We start from the raw sequence: 13,260 nt of genomic DNA on the forward strand, positions 1-13,260 counted from the left end.
GACTCCATTTGAGTCCCCATTTGAGAGACTTTATTAATCACTGCAAAATTCTTAAGGCACATAATTGCAACACTATGGGCAACTGATGGATCAGATAGCCTGGCAACACCGCCACTGGCTGCCCTGGTGAGACTTTAGGGGCCAGCCGAGCTTTTCAGAGTTGTCTGCCTGGGGCCAGAAGCACGCAGCACTAGCAACAATTGTGTGAAAATTAAACCCACATTTAGGGGCCTCATTAACTCAACAGGAAGCAGGCTCTGCTCCTACCAGAGTTGCGGTTGAAGAGAGTGGGGGGATTTGAAGAATCTCATCCACGGGACTCCAGGAAATATCCAAAGTGATCACAGTCTGTGACGCGGTGACTGTATCGTCCAAGGCAGTGGACTTAAAGAGCTCATACTGGGCAAAGCCCCTGGCTGTTACCTAAAGGGTACACCCAGCAGAGCAGTTAGATATGCTCTCACACGTCAAAGGCCCGTTACCAAAACGACTTCGATCCTTCTCCCCCAAGAAGAAAAAGAGCCACACTTTCATCTCAAATAGAAAAATAAGACAATTATCTTTAATCCCAAAGATTAGCTAAAAGGCAAGAAGGCAGATATTTTCAGTCACTAGCTTATATGAAAATAAATACAAACATGTTGATACTACAGAAAAATATCTAGTCACATTAGGAGTGAAAAAACCTTTAAACCAGGAAGGCAGGTTGATAACAGCTTGAAGAAAATAATATGAGTAGAAGAGAAGTACTTACAGTGGACAAGTGATGTCTTTTCTTGTGTGAATTTTTTAAGTCTTCAAGATTTACAGAATAATTTTTATCTGCTATAGGAGATGAAACAAAGAAAAAAATGTAAACGTTTAATTCAAAATTACATTGCTAGAGCTAGAAAATTATAATCCCTCAAATTCTGAGGGTACCACAACTTAACCCTAATAACTGTTAAAATAAAATTTTAAATCACAAATGAATGAAATCTTTATAACAGAATGAAAGTGGAACAAATGTCAATACTACTAGCAAAAGTATAATTAAATGCCTACTACGAGACCGGAATTATGTCGTCATTACATTCAATTTTTTATTCTCCAATGAAAATTTCCAAAAATCCACACATATAAATCAAATGAAACCCAAACAAAACAGGTATAAACTCCTATGCAGACGCGTGGAGATCTGTTTCCCGCGTTCCCGGACTATCTCCTATACGACAGGTTACATGTTCTATCTCCTATACGACGCGGTTACACACTCCAGCAGATTCATGGTGGCTAACAAGCTCCTTCGTGGGCACTTCCCTTTTAACAGTATCAATTTTCAGTAAAAACCACAAAACAACAACTATACAAATAAATAAATACACACACATCCACATCCCCATAAAAGTAAGAAGAGAAGCACTCACCTTTACAAGTGGCCATATATAAGACAACTCCTGTAACGCTGTTATTTGTTGTGATAAGCTCAGCTCCCAGCCAACAGGTACCTTCAGGATCTGAACCGTCACACCTTACCCAGAGGGGAGGGAGGGCAGTAACCGGCCGATTAATCTTCAAATGGGTCATATTAGGATTGTGAGCCATAGTGTACAGTCCAATTAACTGCCTTGAAAACAAGAGTAGGAAGAATAAATTATAAGTACAGATTGTCAATCAGTCAACAGGTTTCTTTTCCAAAGATATCATGAAGGGTACCTACGATTCTGACTCTTCTGATCACCAAGATTCTGCACACAAGTCCAATGTGTGGGGGTTTCCCTCACACCAAACAATTCTCCAACACCAGTTGGGTGTCCTACATTTCAACTCAATCCTGACACTATCTACCCGGAGACAGCGTCAGCTCCCATGGGCTAACGGCTCAGTCCTTCAAGGCTGCCTCTCTTCCCATCCAACTTCAGATGACACTGCAAGTCCAGGTTGCCTCCTTGCTTTTGATCAACCAGCCAAAGATTAGAGGTTCCAACAACCCCCTTCCTTGGGTTCAATTAATTTGCTAGAGCAGCTCACAGAACTCAGAGAAACACTGTACTTACTAGATTACCGGCTTATTATAAAAGGATATAACTCAGGAACAGGCAGGTGGAAGGGCTGCACAGGGCAAGGTATGGCAAAAGGGCACGGAGGTTCCACGCCCTGTCCTGGCATGCCACTCTCCCTGCATCTCCACATGCTCCCCAACCCGGAACCTCTCCAAACCCTTGCCTTTTGCATTTTTGTGGAGGCCTCATTACATAACCATGATTGATTAAAGAACTGGCCTTTGGTGACTGAACTCAATCTCCAGCCCCTCTCCCTTTCCAGAGATGGCGGTAGGACAAAAAGTTCTAACCCTCCAAATCACACAGTTGGTTCCCCTGGCAACCAGCCCCCATCTTTAGGTTACTTAGGGGCTTTCCAAAAGTCATCTCATTAACAAAAGACACCTTCATCATTCTCATCACCTAGGAAATTCCAAGAGTTTTAGGAACTCTGTGCCAAGAACAGTGGATGAAGACCAAATACATGTTTCTTATTATAAATCACAATATCACAGTATCCCAGAAACAAAAATCTGGAAATTAAGTGGCAAAACACATAAATATTTCACCTAGTTAAGAAGTCGGAGAAGGGTACAACAGGCAGATCAAGATACACACACCAGAAAGTGACCAAGTGTGACAGGATTATAGCTGCTACAAGTAGGGAGTTCAATACGGTGGGGAAGATGTTCAGTGGAAGTGGAAGTAGGCTGTGAGATGAAGCAAAAGAAATAAGTACGATATGTCAATTATATCTCAATAAAACTGGCTGGGGGTGGAGGAGGGAAGAAAGTAGGAGCCAATACACCCACGAAAAGATGCTTGAGGTCATTAATCCCTGGAATGCTTAAGGAAATTTGAATATAGACAGTGAATTAGGTAATAGTATTGTAGCAATGTTAAATTTCCAGATTTTGATCATTGTTCTGTGGTTATGTAAGAGAATGTACTTTTTCTTAGGAAATACATAGCGAAGTATTTAGGGGTAAAGGAACACAACATCTCCAACATACTGTCAATATTTCATTTAAAAAGTGTGTGAACTCAACAAGAAAAACCAAAGAACCTGATCGTAAAATGGGCAGAGGATCTGAACAGACATTTTTCCAAAGAAGATATACAGATGGCCAACAGGCACATGAAAAGATGTTCAACGTCACTAATCATCAAGGAAATGCAAATCAAAACTACACTTAGATATCACCTTACACCCATTAGAATGGCATAATTTTATGGCATATAATTACCAAGACGAAAAAAAACAAATGTTGGAGAGGATATGGATAAAAGGGAACCCTCATATACTGCTGGTGGGAGTGCAAACTGGTACAGCCACTACAGAAAACAGTATGGACATTTCTCAAAAAATTACAAATAGAAATACCATACGACCCAGCCATCCCACTACTAGGTATTTATCCAAAGAACTTGACATCAACAATTCAAAAGAGACTTATGCACCCCTACGTTCATTGCAGCATTTTCACAATAGCCAAGATGTGGAAGCAACCCAAGTGCCCGTCGACTGAACGGATAAAGAAAATGTGGTGCGTATATATATATATATACACACACAATGGAATGCTACTTAGCCATAAAAAAAGACAAAATTGTCCCACTCGCAACAACATGGATGGACCTTGAGGGTATTATGTTAAGCGAAATAAGCCAGACAGAGAAAGACAAATACTGTATGATTTCATTCATATGTGGAAGATAAATAACACATGGACAAAGACAACAAATCAGTTGTTACCAGAGGGGAAGGGGGTTGGGGGGTGGGCATATGGGGTAAAGGGGCACATTTATATGGTGACTGACAAATAATAATGTACAACTGAAATTTCACAATACTATAAACTATTAAGACCGCAATAAAATTTTTTTTAAATGTGTGTGATATGTGTATTTATATAGATGGGGGTGTGGAGGAGGAGTAGAAGAGGAAGAATAAGAGAGAGAAGGACAAAGCAAATGCAGCAAAACGTAAATACGTAATGGGTGAATCTGGGTCAAGGGTATAGAGAAGTTCCTATACTATTCTTTTAACTTTTCTGTAAATTTGAAAGGGTATCAAAATTAAAAGTTACCCAAAGGCATCACAATCCCTGACTTCAAAATGTACTACAAAGCCTTGGTGATCAAAACAACATGTACTGGTACAAAAACAGACACACAGATCAACGGAACAGAACTGAAAGCCTAGAAATAAAACCACAAATCTACGGACAACTAATCTTCCACAAAGGTGCCGAGAACATACAACAGAGAAAAGACAGTCTCTTCAGTAGCACTGGGGAAACTGGACAGCCACATGCAAAAGAATGAAAGCAGACCATTATCTCACACCATACACAAAAATAAACTAAAAATGGATCAAAGACTTGAAGATAAGTCCTGAAACTATAAAATTCCTGGAAGATAATATAGGTAGTACACCCTCTGACATCAAACTTAAAAGGATCTTTTCAAATACCATGTCTTCTCAGACAACAGAAACAAAAGAAAAAATAAACAAGAGGGAGTTCATCAGACTAAAGAGCTTCTGCAAAGCAAAAGAAACTAGGATCAAAACAAAGAGATAACCCATCAATTGGGAGAAAATATTTGCAAATCATATATCCGATAAGGCATTAATCTCCACAATATATAAGGAACTCACACAACTGAACAACAAAAAAACAAACAGCCCAATCAAAAAATGGGTAGACGATATGAACAGACAATTTTCCAAAGAAGATATAGACATGGCCAATAAACACATGAAAAGATGTTCAACATCACTAATCACCAGGGAAATGCAAATTGAAACTACACTAGCATACCACCTTATGCCAGTTAAAATGGTTAATCACTAAGACTAAAAATAACAAATGTTGGAGAGGGTGTGGAGAGAAGGGAACCCTCATACACTGCTGGTGGGAATGAAAACTGGTGCAGCCACTATGGAAAACGGTATGCAGATTCCTCAAAAAACTAAAAATAGAACTACCATACGACCCAGCTATCCCACTACTGTGTATCTACCAAAACAACTTGAAATCAATAAGCCAAAGTAACATATTTACCCCTATGTTCATTGCAGCACTATTCACAATAGCCAAGACATGGAAACAACTGAAGTGCCCATCGACTGATGATTGGATAAAGATGATGTGGTGTGTATATATATACGCAATGGAATACTACTCAGCCATAAAAAAGACAAAAGCATCCTATTTACAACAACATGGATGGATCTGGAGGGAATTAGGCTAAGAAAAATAAGCCAGACTGAGGAAGACAAACACCAGATGATTTCACTCATATGTGGAAAATAAACAAGCACATGGACAAAGAAAACAGTTCAGTGATTACCAGGGGAAGGGGGTTGGGGGTGGGCACAGGGGGTGAAGGGGAGTACTTATGTGGTGACAGACAAGAAATAATGTACAACTGAAATTACACAATGATGTAAACTATTATGAACTCAAATAAACAAAAAGTAACAGAAGAAAAAAAAAAAGGTACCCAAAAATGTGGCCTAAAAATTTTTTTCAAAGAGATGAAAACTGAATTTATTACCAACAGATGTTCAGGCAAGGAATTTCTAAGGGATTGTACTTCAAAAAGGAAATACAATGATCCCAGAAGGCAGGTCTGAAAAGCAAGAAGAACTGGAGAGCAAAGAAACAATAAGCACGTGGATAAACCCCACACAGATGCTGACTGGAGAAAAGCACACAAACAAACAATGTTTAAGGTGTGAGGGAGAAAAGAAAAAGGCCAAATATGACTTAAAACGAAGAAGCTAGGAAAGAACTAACTACATAAAAATTTTAAAAGCTTCAACAAAGCAAAAGAAACAAAAACCACCAAGAAGGAAAGTCACTTTGTGAACACTGTTGTTATACTCATTATTCTCTAATGTTATTATTTACATGACTATATTCTCCAGAACTTGATGGCAAAGACTTTTTGGTTTTGGAGGTGAGGGAAGCGGGCAGGGGGAACTGCATATGGCCACACGGGGGCGGGGGGAGGTGGTGGAGGCAGGAAGTGATGCTGGCAGGACAGAGAGACACAGCAGAGTTTCCAACAGGGGCACGACTGGCGTCTGGGTGGGATAATTCCTCGTGCAGGAGAGCCTTATGCATCGTAGGATGTTTACCATCCACAGCCCTGGCCAATAGCTTCCCTCAGTCACTGTGACAACCAGAAAGTACCCCCACATATTTCCAAATGCCCGCTGGGTATGGCACTCCCCGTGGAAGACCACCGGACCACACAATGAAGGTTCGTAAGGAATTTGCATTTTACCTCACTGATCACAAGGCAATGAGAAACGCTGAAGGATTTTTAAGCAGAGAAGCAACACAATCAGGCTCTCTTTTTATAAAGATCACTCTGACAGCAGCGAGAAACAAAGATTGGGGGGGAACCAGACTAGACACAAGGAAAACAATTAAGAAGCAACAACAATAAAGGGCACAAGGGCGTGGAGAAAGGGAAGATGATGCAGTCTTCTAGGCCATGTCTGGGATTCCTATGGGATATTCCAGGAGGGTGCTCCCTGGAGAGTTGGGTATACATATCAAGGGAGAGAAGGAAGGAGTCGGGGAGGGATCTGGGCCAGATACATTTCTTCCCCCAATGTTTATAAGGATGCTTCCATTTAAATCCTACCCTCCACCTCTACTCCTACCCCGACATGAAGAAAATACTTACCTTGCTCTCCCAACTGGTAAAGCGAGGGGTCCAACATTGTCACCAGTAGAGAAATCAGAAATAGCAGTGTCTTCAGGTTGTAGCTCTTCCACAAGACTTGCTTCTTCCTTTTCTAAAGGCTTTAAAAATGTTTCTTCTTATTTAACCAGGTAAAAGAACACTTAAGACAAGTCAACTCTTCACTATGCTGCAACATCCTGCAACAATTTCTAAACCCTCAAGCACAAATAATTGGGTTACAGCAAGAATCATAGCTACACACCAGTTTGGTACCAAGAGATTTTGCCATTAGAAGCATTTCCACTGTCCTATAAAGATATTGATCTAAGTTGATACTGATAAAGGAAGCATCTGATGCCATTAGAAAAGGAAGTGCTCCATCATGTACAAAATGATGAGCTGAAGACAAAATACCGAGGGAAACCCATGGCAGAGTCTCCAATTTTGTCAGATTTTTCACTCCCCAAACAGCTCTTAGTCCTTAAGTCTAATCCTCTGAGAGCTATCCGTTCTCACTGGTGTTACAGGGTACTGATATCTACGTGTTTCTGATGTCTATTTGTTTACGTAGTTAAATAGCTCAGCCTTGCCATTACTGGCAATAACAATAATAACAACAATTGTAAGAGTTAACATTTCCTGAGCATCACTATGTACTAGCTTCTGTTCTAAGTTTTCCTTTGTTCTTCATAAAAACCCTGATATGGATGCCATTATTAACCCTGCTCTATAGATGGGAAAACTGAGGTAGCAAATGGCTAAATAAATTGCCTAGAATAACAGAGCTGCTGAGTGGCAGAGCCAACATTTGAACCTAGGTATTCTACCTTCAAAACTCAAGTTCTTATCCTTTAAGCTCTTGTGGCAGTAAATATTCTGCCCACGGAATAGGTATCAGATCGAGATGTTTCCTTAACTTTGAATTTCTTTTGCTAGTTCCCAGATTTCATTCCCTTCCAGGCCTGGCTTTCCAAATAGTTCCCAGAACCAGAGGTACCCAAGAAACGTCATTTTTTCTATGTACTACTTTTCAATATCTATGTCTAAAACTCATGCTTTAAGCTCTACTGATCTTTGCAGGAATAAAGGCCATTTTAAGCGTTTCCCATCCCCAAATGCCAGGGCCTCAGTGACTTCCAGGTGACTCCTCCCAACTGCAAGCTGCATTCGCACTAGTATCCTCACCCAGATGCCCACGAATCCCTCTGCTCATCTTTACCTTTTCCTAGGAAACTCACCTTCATCTGACCATCTTAGTTTTTTCAGCTGTTGCTCTATGTACCTTTCTCCTTCTCCCCATATCAAAAGTCTAAATTCAACCACATAATTCACCTATAACTATTTTCCAAGCATCTGTCCACCATAGACAAGCAGTATTAACACCCTTTCATTAACATAAAAGACAAAAAAGTAGCTCTCTCCTCAGAAAGGAGTTTTCGTGCATGTATTTACACTGAAGAGCGCCCTGCTCACTCATCTCAGTGCCCACCCAGACAGCATGAGAGTCTGAGCAGACAGAGCTGTTCTTTCTAAAGGAACGCCCACTTTCCCCTATTACAGCCTATTTCTATCTACTTCAGGAAACAATGTGACCAGAGGAATGGGTTCCAGCCCCAAATCAACCGTGTAATGTGAGAGCATTATCAGCACTCAATGAAAATCATTATAATTGCTCTGCCAAAACAGTTACCACAATTAAAAGACACAGTGGGGGCCAGCCCCGTGGCTAAGTGGTTAAAGTTCCGAGCTTAGCTATGGTGGCCTGGGGTTCACGGGTTCTCATCCCAGGTGCGGATCTACTCCACTCATCAGCCATGCTGTGGAGGCCTCCCACATACAAAGCAGAGGAAGACTGGCACAGATGTCAGCTCAGGGCTAACCTTCCTCAAGCGAAAAAAGAGGATGATTGGCAATGGATGTTAGCTCAGGGTGAACCTTCCTCACACACAAAACAGACAACAACAAAAACCCACAAAGGCTTAAGGTTGTAATTATAAAGTGATGTGAAAACTAAGTTCCCTCTTCTTACATTTAACAAACAAAAATTAAAGTAGATCTTCATGAGTCACAGTTACTCAGGTTGTGCTATTCAATATAACAGCCACTAGCCACACGTGGCTATAGAGTATTTGAAATGTGGCTAGACCAAAGTGAGACGAAGTGTGAAATACACACTAGATTTTGAAGATGTGGTATGGAAAAAAGAATTTAAAATATCTCAATAATGATTTTTATATTAATTAGGTATTGAAATGATAATATTAGATTAAATACAAAGAATTATTAAACTCAATTTCAGACCCAGCAAATCCCACTCCTGGGTATTTACTGTAAAGAAAAGAAAATTTATGCCCACACAAATATCTCTAAAAAAATGATTATAATAGCTCTATTCATGATCACTGAAGACTGAAAACAACCCAAATGTCAAGGGTGAATGGGTACTTAAACTGTGGTATAGCTATACCATGGATACTACACAGCAATGAAAAGAAATGAACCACTGATACACACACAACTTGGATGAATGGCAAAGGCATTACACTGAATGAAAGAAGCCAGATGCAGTCCACACTGTATGATTCCATTCATAACATTCTTAAAAAGACAACACTACAGTGAGGGAGGAGAGATCAGTGGTTGCCAGAGGGTAGGGGTTGGGGAAGGGTATGATTTTAAAGGGATAGAGCAAAGGAGGTTTTTGGGGTGATGGAATTGTTTTGTGACCTGATTGTGGTGGTGATTACCAGATTCTATATGTGTTAAAATTCACAGAGCTGGACAACAAAAGAAAAAAAATCAATTTTACTGTATGATAATTAATTTCACTTTTTTTTTTAATGAGGCTACTAGAAAATTTTAAATTATATATGTGGTTCACATTTTATTTCTATTGGACAGCAGTGTGTCTATTCCTAAAAAATGAGAATCCACCTTCACTAACATGCTGATAAAAAGAAAGTGTACATCTGAGATTATTCCCAAGAAACCAAATTTGGCTATTAAGAATTCAACAACCACAAAGCCCAAGCACTTACCACTTTTTCCATAATGAATATGACATCATTTTCATTTAGAATATTTTTCAAAGGGTTTGGTTGGCCTTTGCTGATCAACTGCACTTGGATATCAGTCTATTAAAAACATAATGCCAAGCTATGTTATATATATACACACATATATATTTGTACAAATATTCAAACACACAAAGCCCAGTTCTGTGCAAGTAACTGGAAAAGAGAATTTGAACAAAACAGCATATATGTATATTTAATTTTACTGAGGTCATAATAGTTTATAACATCGTGAAATTTCAGTTGTACATTGTCAGTCACCATATATATGCGCCCCTTTACCACTCATGCCCACCCCCCAACCCCCTTCCCTCTGGTAACCACTACTCTGTTCTCTTTGCCCGTGTGTTAGTTTATCTTCCTCATATGAGTGAAATCATGTGAAGTTTGAACAAAACAATATTTTAAAAATAAGATTTCATTTATTCTTTGCCCATGTTGTTTTTCATGTTTAGAAAATCTAGCTCTTATATCTTTATCTACACATGCTTCAAGACCCACCTAAAGTGCACCCTGCCTTGTAAAGCCTTCTTTCGATTACGATCACACCGACATCCTCTTCTTCTAATCATAATGTATTTACTGTTATGCACCAAATTTGCACTTTACTAAATATTATCCTTTCTTCTGATTGTACTATGGAATTTAGAACTTTAATTTATTAATTTATAGCAACTGTATATTTTTTCATTCCAATTGCAATAGACATTTATTGTAGAAAAGTTAGAAAATAGATGGCTAAAAGTTTTTTTTTTTGGCTGAGGAAGACTGGCCCTGAGCTGACATCTGTGCCAATCTTCCTCTATTTTGTATGTGGGATGCTGCCACAGCATGGCTGCTGACGAGTGATGTAGGTCCGCACTGGGAACCAAATCTGAGCCACCAAAACAGAGCACACTGCACTTAACTACCAGGCCACAGGGGCAGTCACTAAGACATTTTTTTAAACTCACCTATAATTCTACTAGCCAAGTTAATCACTACTGTTATTAGCCTGGTTGGTACATAGTTTGCCAGATTTTTTCCCATATGTATAAATAAATCTATTTAAATAGAAATGTATCTATTAGATACATAGATAGGATTTTGCTTAATAAAAATAGGATATTCTAATAGTTTTAATATCATGAACTTCTTTCCATGCCATTAAATGTTCTTTTGCTGTCTAGTACCATGGCTCTCCCATCATATAACTAATTCCATATTGTTTGACGTATGGAGTTATTTGCTATAATAAACAATTGCTAAGGGACATCCTTGAATTACTTGCTTAAGAGGAATATCTAAAATCACACTGATGTTGTCAAATTGCCTTTCAAATATGTCACACCCACATGTTTGCATTCCTATCACTTACATTAACACAGAGTAGTTTCATTATTTTCATCATTTCATAGCAAAAAAATACTATCCTATTGTTTTAATTTTCATTTATTTGATCACTAATGAAGATAACAGTCTTTAATATGATTACTGACAAATATCTCTCATTATTTGAATCTGTTTAATTTCTTAGTTTGGCTATTAAAGCATTTAGATATCAAGTTCAGAGAGTAAAGGATGCTGTGTTATTCTAACCTACTAGGTTCCTGGGTTTCAAGTGCTGTTGTGGGTTGAATTACATCCTCCCAAAAGACATGTTGAAGTCCTAACTCCTGGTTGTTCTGAATGTGACCATATTTGGAAAGAGGGTCTTCGCAAATGTAATCAAGTTAAGATGAGGACTAACTTGTATTACGGGGGCCCTAAATCCAATGACTGGTGTACTTATAAGGGGTGAAAGATTTAAAGACATAGACACACAGCAAGAACAGCATGCGTTAACAAAGGCAGATATTGGAGTGACGTGTCTACAAGCCAAGAAACACCAAGGATTGTTGGAAACCACCAGAAGCAAGGAGGAGGGAAGGAAGGATCCCTTCCCAGAGCTTTCAATAGGAGCATGGCCCTGCTGACACCTTGATTTCAGACTCCTAGTCTCCAGAACTGTGAGAGAATAAATTTCTGATGTTTTAAGCAAACGAAATTGTGACACTTTGTTACAGCAGCCCTAGGAAACGAATACAGGTATCAAACAGCAAGAATTCAGATAAGGAGGGATTACTACATTGACCAGGATATACTTGATTCCTGAGTTTGGTTAGTAAGAATTCAGATAGTGAGAGAGAACTATATTTGTGTTTTTCTTTCCGTGATTACTTATTTGTGCCCTTTGCCTATTCTTCTACTATGGTTGTCTTTTTTCTTATTGATTTTTAGGAATTTTCTAAATATTTTATACATATATGGAAATTAACCCTTATCATTTATGACTATTTTTTCCCAGCTTATTTGTCTTTTAGTATATAATTTATTGTAGTTTGCTAATTATTTTATGGATTAAACTCTATGCGGAGTTTACCTATGGAACACTTGTCATATATTAGATGTTTAATAAATTCATGAATGTTTATTGCAGCTTTCCTCATAACTATCAAAAACTGGAAACATTCCAAGTGTGTCCATCAACTGGTCAATGGATGACCAAACCAGTACATCCATACAATGGAATACCATTCACCAATAAAAAGGAATGAAATACTGATACACACAACACAGATGAATCTCAAATGCATTATACTCATTGATAGAAACCAGACCCAAAAGGCGACATACTGTATGACTTTATTTATACGACATTCTGGAAAAGGCAAAAGAGAAGACAGAAAACACAGCAGCGGTTGCCAGGGACTGGGAGCAGAGGAAAGGGATGACGACAAAGGGACAGGAGGAGATATTTTGGAGGTGATTTAAATGTTCTGTATCTTGATTATGGGGATGATTACATGACTGAATGCATTTGTAAAAATTCATAGAACTGTACTTTAAACGGGTGAAATTTACTCTATGTAAATTAACTTGTATAATCTCAACGTTAAAAACTTACAATTTTAGGATTATTGAGTTGTGTTTAAATAACAAATTGTTCATACCTCATAGATAAATGGGTCTTTACAGATTCCTTTCTTTTCTTCATCAAATTCCCTGAAATTTAGAAACACATGTGAAAAATAGAGCTAAAGTATAATGTCAGTTAAACTCAGGGCTTAGTCATCACTTTGTGTGTGACACCAGTGGGAAAAGCAAAATGTAAAGTACTCATGGCAGCGCTAAGGCATAGCTGGGAAGAGGGGGAAAAAGGCAGAAAAAGAGTATTAGGTTAAGAAGAAAAGAGAAAAAAAAAGATTTGGTAGAGATTAACTGCCCACACTTAATTGCTGCCCACAACTGAGTACAAGTGCTCAGGAAGCAGGAAATTAGGTTACCTACCACTACTCCTGTATCTTTTAAAACACATTCACCGATTACTATTAAAATGTAATTTACCACATGACTTTGGGGAAGTAAAAATGACTAGATTCTGATCTGCCACTGAATAAGTGCATAACCACAGGGAAGTTATTTAAGGGTCCCAAGCC

General features: G+C 38.7%; 1 protein-coding gene across 8 annotated transcripts in view; it reads right to left on the minus strand.

Annotated features, from left to right (window-relative positions):
• The window catches only part of ZWILCH (zwilch kinetochore protein), a 39,818-nt gene that overhangs the window by 24,176 nt on the left and 2,382 nt on the right, over positions 1-13,260 (minus strand). For 5 of the 8 annotated variants that reach the window (XM_023654993.2, XM_023654992.2, XM_023654987.2 and 2 more), the window contains exons 2-7: positions 12,775-12,826; positions 9,767-9,862; positions 6,729-6,847; positions 1,407-1,606; positions 755-825; positions 268-423 (exon numbers count right to left, since the gene is read on the minus strand). In XM_023654993.2, coding sequence (XP_023510761.1) covers positions 268-423; positions 755-825; positions 1,407-1,606; positions 6,729-6,847; positions 9,767-9,862; positions 12,775-12,826 — 694 coding nt within the window. The remainder of the gene's footprint in view (positions 1-267; positions 424-754; positions 826-1,406; positions 1,607-6,728; positions 6,848-9,766; positions 9,863-12,774; positions 12,827-13,260) is intronic. The other 3 variants (XM_070270166.1, XM_070270160.1, XM_023654991.2) reach the window with 1 other exon arrangement.

Source organism: Equus caballus, chromosome 1 (assembly GCF_041296265.1).
Source record: "Equus caballus isolate H_3958 breed thoroughbred chromosome 1, TB-T2T, whole genome shotgun sequence".
Taxonomy (NCBI): Eukaryota; Metazoa; Chordata; class Mammalia; order Perissodactyla; family Equidae; genus Equus; species Equus caballus.